The 6753-nt window shown below is 41.8% G+C and overlaps 2 protein-coding genes across 2 annotated transcripts; both read right to left on the reverse strand.

Annotated features, from left to right (window-relative positions):
- Window positions 1-115: 115 nt before the first annotated feature.
- LOC119546050 (zinc finger protein 271-like) lies at window positions 116-2518 on the reverse strand. Its single transcript, XM_037852113.1, has 2 exons — window positions 2396-2518; window positions 116-2336 (listed from the first exon to the last, which is right to left on the reverse strand). The coding sequence occupies exon 2, from the start codon at window positions 2332-2334 to the stop codon at window positions 217-219; it is 2118 nt and encodes a 705-aa protein (XP_037708041.1). The 5' UTR covers window positions 2335-2336; window positions 2396-2518; the 3' UTR covers window positions 116-216.
- A 325-nt stretch (window positions 2519-2843) lies between these two features.
- Window positions 2844-5139, reverse strand: LOC119548232 (zinc finger protein 431-like). The gene is made up of 2 exons (XM_037855373.1): window positions 5002-5139; window positions 2844-4852 (listed from the first exon to the last, which is right to left on the reverse strand). The coding sequence occupies exon 2, from the start codon at window positions 4846-4848 to the stop codon at window positions 2965-2967; it is 1884 nt and encodes a 627-aa protein (XP_037711301.1). The 5' UTR covers window positions 4849-4852; window positions 5002-5139; the 3' UTR covers window positions 2844-2964.
- Between the last annotated feature and the right edge of the window lie 1614 nt (window positions 5140-6753).

A 6753-nucleotide genomic window follows, 5' to 3' on the forward strand; every position in this document is an offset into this window, starting at 1 on the left:
GAACAAGGGAAATATAATTGAATGAAAATATTTGAATTTCAAAAGAGAAAAATGAACATACCGAACAATTATAATGGAAACTAAAAATAAGGGAGTCGCCTTTAAATAAAACTAATTAGAGCATATGTTAATTTATTTATTATCGTAAAATTTGTATATTTCTATATTTATAAATAGGGATGCATTTGTCAAATTGTTGGGTGAAGGTTTGTGGGATCATTTATTCTTGTGAGTCTTTATGTGTTTCTCGAGGGCGGGAAGGTGCGAAAAGCTTGACAGGCATTGGGTACATTTATACGAACGCAACTTGGAGTGAGACTGCATGTGCGACGTTAGAGAGGCTTGATAGGCAAATGATTTCTGGCAATAAGGACATTTATGCGGCTTTTCTCCTATGTGTATTCGTTTGTGCGCCCTAAGAGATGGTTTAAACTTAAAAGTCCTTGGGCATTGACCACAACTATATGGTTTTTCACAAGTATGAGTCTTTACATGTTCCTCCAGCTTCTTTTTTTCCCTGAAAACGATGGTACAATATAAGCACTTGAATATTGGCTTGTGACACATCGTCGTGTGTCGCTTAAGACTGGATTGTTTGTTAAAAGATCTTTCGCATTGGTCACATTTATATGGATTTGCTGTCGAGTGGACAGGTTTTTCTCTCGCGTGATCCTCCATGTGCACATTGAGGCACCAGGGACGCGCAAAGGACATGTCGCACTGCTGACACTTGTATGGCCCCTTCGTTTGGTGGGTTAAAATGTGTCGCTTTAGGTCGATGTTGTGCTTAAAAGAGCTGGCGCATTTATCGCATTCGAATGGACGTTCTCCCGTGTGCACCCGTAGGTGCACTCTCAACATACTTTTGTTGCGAAAAATCTTAGGACACTGCGCACACTGGAACATTTGTTTTTTTTGAGGATTGAGGCTTTTAATTCGCTTAAACTGGAATTTCTTTGCGTGGGTCAACATGTGTCGCTTCAAATCAAGTGCTGCCTTTAAAGCCTTCGGGCATTTGTCACATTTATACGGCCGTTCCCCCGTGTGTTTACGCATGTGTTCTTTTAGACAAAAATTTAACCTAAAAGTTTTCGGGCAACGATCGCATTTAAATGGTCTTTCTCCTCTGTGATCGCGAAAATGCACCTTAAGGGCAGAGGGATGTGTAAAGGACATGTCGCAGAGGTTACACTTGTGCGGTCGTTCCTTTGTGTGGGTCAACATGTGTCGGCTTAGGTCAACATGTTGCTTAAATGCCTTGGGGCACAGGTCACATTGATAGGGTCGTTCGCCCGTGTGAACACGCAAGTGTACTATAACACCAGCTTTTCGCACAAAAGACTTCTGACAAAGATTACACTTATATGGGCGCTCATCCGTTCGAACCCGCCTGTATGCCTCTGGACCTGATTGGTTTGGACGGTAAGATAGGTCATCCGACTGAGAAGAGGTGTCATTTTTAATAAGTCCCTGCGGTTGTTCCGTCTTACGTGGTCGTCTACTTTTGTCACTTGGAGTGTCAGTACTATGATTTGATGCAGAGTCAGCGTCCTCCGCATGTCCCCTGAGATGATTTTGAAAACTACAATGGCGTGCAAAGGTTTTCGCACAGACGGGGCACTTGTGAGGTCGCTCTTCATTGTCAGAGATCTTCGGGCTGCCAAGATCCACATCATCATTTCCAATTTTAAAATGGGGTTGATCATCTTTCCCGACTGACTTTTCACTCTTCGCATCCTCTTGGATTTGACAATCTGAAGACTTAGTTTCGTCGTCTGATATTTCACAGACTTCATCTTTACCTTGAGCGTAGCCATTTGATTGATCGAGTTCACCAGCTGATATCCCACTGTTACTGTCCTCCGTAAACTGGCACATGGATTGATCAGTTTGGCCGAGTGACATCTCATCTTCCAATGAGTTCAGCTCCATAGTTTCGCTATCGAACTGCTGGGCATTATTTTCTTTATTTGACTCCTTTTCCCCAAATGGTATGTCCTTGACTGGATGGCCGGATCTTGATGCCTCGCTCTCAGAGTCCGATATTGTAAAGTATTCCTCCTTACGCAAATCATTCCCGATGCACTCGACTTCCTTGACTTGGCACAGGAACTGGTGTCCCAACTCGGAAGTCTGTTGGATCTCGAAGGCGTTCTGGGCATCTTCCAAGCAACTTAGGCATATATTTTCGGGAAGCGAGTCGCCTTTCTCCACTTGGTAGCCGGACCACTCGGCAATCATGTCCGGAATCGAAGGTCCCGATCCTAGCGTTCCCGCGAATATGTTGACCATGTCATCGCAGTGCCCCAGGCAAACCCGGCATATTTCCTCCATTGCTATGAAAAAAAGAGAGTTGCAATTGAATAAAATCCAACTTCATAATTGACATGCTCACCTTTATAAACAATCAATATATTATAACTTAAAGTACCGTTCCGTACCTGAAAAAAAAACTATTTCGCAGATTGTTTATATCTCCGAATTTCTTTAAGTACTCTAACCACCCTGTGTCGGGTGAACTGTGCTGTTAGGCGCATTTATCGGTTCTGCAATCGAACTGTTATCGATTTTGGGCATTTTTAAAATGTAAAAACTATTATAGATTTGACTTTGTATTATCTAAATACTTGCGGGTTTGTTTTTATACCCTTGCAGAGGTTGTTAATATTAATAAGCTATGATAGTATTTATTTGACAAAATTCATAATTTCTAAAGAGTAACCAGTATACCCAGTCGATTGTGATGATTACTGTAAGGCACATTGGTTTAATGAGTAAAAAGACCCATTACGAGGTTTGATATATAATTTTAGGATATTAAAAACTCGTTTTACCACCTTGTTTTTTACATAAAAGATTGTATATTTGGGCTTTTCAAAAATGTAACATTCAGTTGCTATTCAAGACTTCTTAAGCGTGCATATTGCAACTCTCCTTCCTAATTAATACTTAACTACAGAGTCTCTATGAAGCTCCAGCTTTTAACTCCTTCATATGAGTAAGGATGTGAACATTAAGAATAGATGTTCGCGAAAAAGACTTGTCGCAATAGGTGCATTTAAAGGGTCGCTCCCCCGTATGAGTCCGCATGTGCCCCTTAACAGTTGTCAGATCCATAAAAGCCCTGGGGCAATAATTGCATTTGAACGGCCTTTCTCCCGTGTGAGTTCGAGTGTGTCGCTTAAGTTCGCTCGGTTGTTTATAACACTTTTGGCATTGGGAGCACTTATAGGGCCGCTCCCCCGTGTGGGTACGGGTATGCATAACAATGGAAGTTGAGTACTTAAAAGTCTTTGGACAAAAGTCACATTTAAATGGTCTGTGCTCGCTGTGCGTCTTTAGATGTTTGTTAAGGTCGCCCATTCGCTCAAAGGACGTTGAGCAAAAATCACATTTAACTGGCCAGTCAGACGAGTGAGCACGCATGTGCTTGTTGAGAAGAGATATATGTGCAAAGGCTTTCGGGCATTGATCACACTTAAACTGCTTATCTCCCGTGTGAACCTGGATATGTCGGTTAAGATCCTCCAGTTGCGTATAGCTTCTGTAGCAGTGAGTGCACTTAAAAGGCTTTTCTTCATTGTGAGTCTTGATGTGTTGGTTCTTTCGCCATTCCAGTTGAAACGTCATTGGGCAGATAGGACACTTATGCGACGGATCTCCCGTGTGATTCATAATGTGCAAATTAAGGGAACTTTGATCCTCAAAAGTCATTGAGGACTGATTACATATATGAGATTGGTCTTCATTGTGGGTCTGGACATGTAGGTTGAGTTGTGACTGATCTAGACATAACACCGGGCATTGGGGACACTTTATCGTACGTTCCTCCGTGTGGGTCATGAAGTGGTGCTCTAGAGCTGATGGTCTTGAAAATGTCTTTGGGCAGTAGGAGCAGTTATACGATTGTTTCTCTGGGACAGACTTCATAGAAGTTTCAAGGTGTTGTTGAATGTGCCGAAGACAACTCGTTTTGGTTCGATAAGCCATAGGACATTGGTCACATTTGTACGGTAGCTCCCCGGTATGCTCCGTCAAGTGAAACTTAAGACCAGATTTTCGCATAAAAGATCTAGGACACTGGGAACACTTGTAAGGTCGCTCACCAGTGTGAATACAGAGATGCAATTTCAAATTCCATTTTCGTTGGTAAATCTTCGGACACCAAGGACACTGGAAAGTTTGATCACTACTTGAATCCGTGTTATCACTCGCTGTTTTACTATTATTATCTACCAGTTGACTCTCGAATTTATCATTTTTACCGACTGATACGTCACTTAATACATCATCTTGAATAAGGCAATCGGATTGGTCTTCATCGCTTGATATTTCACATACTTCATCTTCATCTTGGATATAGGTATTTGTTTGATCGAGTTCACCAACTGATCGACTGTTTCTATCCACTGAAATCCGAAAATCGGATTGATTAGAGTCACTAATTGATATCTCATCCGTGAAGAAGTAAAGCTGGGCCTTCTTTTCTTCGCTTGATTCCTGTTCTTTGGTAACTGACGTGTCCTTAACTTGAAAGGCTAGCTTTTCGCTTGGTTCCTCACAGTCAGAGTCTGATATTGTGTAGGATTCGTCCCCTTCCCCGGTGCCCTCCACTCGGCATAAGACTTGGTGTCCCATGTCGGATGCCTGTTTGATCTCGAATGCATTTTGGGCATCTTCCAAGCAACTTAGGCATATATTTTCGGGAAGCGAGTCGCCTTTCTCCACTTGGTAGCCAGACCACTGGGCAATCATATCCGGAATTGAAGGTCCCGATTCATCGGTTCCTTTAAATATGTTGACCATATCATCGTAGTTCCCCAGGCAAACTCGGCATATTTCCTCCATTGCTCTGAAACCAAGAAAACCATATCTAAAGTTAACCTCTCCACGTAAAATCATATGCACATGCATGTTGCAATTATCGCATTACAGGGGCTGGGTTTCGCCCGCATATTGTTAGCTATATTTCAGAGCCTTTGTAATTATGAGACACGTTACCAAATTTCGCCACCAAAGCGTGCACGTTTCCAAATGATAAGGTGATATTTTCGTGGCTAAAAATATCTCCAAAATATAAATAAACTACATTTTTGTATCTCAAAGTGGACAACCTAAAGTTCCGTATTAATGTTTACATTGCTTTTACATCCCAACTTCAAGTACTCCAGGCACCCTGTTGCACGAAAGTGTGCTGTTAAGCGCAAATAACATATGTTGTGCTATCGAATTGTTATCGACTAGGCGGATAATTCAAAAAAGACTACTTCCTGTTAGATAAAATTGATGTCCCTGTCTTATAGTAATACTATTGGGTGGGCAAGAAAGTCATGTCGTTTTTTTTAGTAATCGTTTTTAATCTAATTTATTTACGACTAATCGAGCACCAGGGTCACACTTTTTAGTATCGTTTTAAAGCTTATTGTCTTAGGTACTATCGACGAAAATTTGGTAATTATTCGATAACATTTGTGGAAGCTATAGCAAATTAAACATGGAGGACCAAAGTGAGCATTTTCGGCATATTTTGCTTTTTTACTTCCGAAAAGGAAAAAAAGCGGTCGAAGCTCGCGAAAAATTGTGCGAAGTGTATGGTAAAGATGCCATGAGTGATCGCCAATGTCAGCGCTGGTTTGCCAAATTCAGGCTTGGAGATTTTGGAGTTAAAGACGCCCCACGTTCTGGTCGACCATCGGCCGTTTTTGACGAACAAATTCAGGCTTTGCTGGATGAAAACCGGCGCTATTCAACGCGGGAGATGTCAGAGAAGCTCAGTGTGTCGCATACAACGGTTGAAAACCATTTGAAGAAACTTGGCTACGTAAGCAAGCTCGATGTTTGGGTTCCGCATAACTTAAAGGAAATTCACCTAACTAAGCGTATCAACATCTGCTATTCTCTGCTGCAACGGATTAAAAACGATCCTTTTTTGAAGCGGATCATTACTGGCGACGAAAAGTGGGTTGTTTACAATAATGTCCAACGAAAAAGATCATGGAGCAAGAAAGATGAGCCAGCCCAAGCCACATCAAAGGCCGATATCCATCAGAGGAAAGTTATGCTGTCTGTTTGGTGGAATTGGAAGGGTGTAGTGCACTTTGAGCTGCTGGGACGGAATGAAACCATCAATTCAGATGTGTACTGTCGCCAGCTATCCAATTTGGCGGAAAAAATTAAAGAAAAGGAGCCGGCACTAGCTAATCGCAAGGGTATAGTCTTTCACCATAACAACGCTAGGCCCCACACATCTTTGGTCACTCGGCAAAAATTAACGGAGCTGAATTGGGAAGTGCTACCACATCCACCTTATAGTCCGGACTTAGCACCTTCAGATTACCATTTGTTTCGCTCTCTTCAAAACTCTTTGAATGGTAAAAACTTTGATTCAGATGAGGCTGTCGAAAACCACTTGTCTCGATTCTTTGCTGGAAAAGACCAAAAGTTCTTCGAGCGCGGAATTATGCAGCTGCCCGAGAGATGGTCATTAGTGGTCGAACAAAACGGCCAATACATAATTGATTAATTATAAGTCCTGATATAAATAAATCATCTTTGAAAATATTGAAAAAAAACGACATGACTTTCTTGCCAACCCAATAAAATATAAAAACAAGGAAGAACGCTATAGTCGAGTACCTCGACTATCAGATACCCGTTACTCAGCTAAATGGACCTAAGGGAAATGGAGACATGCAAGCAGCAAAGCGAGATTGAAATGCGCCACCTATCGGCGGTAGACAGATTTAAGCGATA

This window comes from Drosophila subpulchrella, chromosome 2L (genome assembly GCF_014743375.2).
Source record: "Drosophila subpulchrella strain 33 F10 #4 breed RU33 chromosome 2L, RU_Dsub_v1.1 Primary Assembly, whole genome shotgun sequence".
Classification (NCBI taxonomy): domain Eukaryota; kingdom Metazoa; phylum Arthropoda; class Insecta; order Diptera; family Drosophilidae; genus Drosophila; species Drosophila subpulchrella.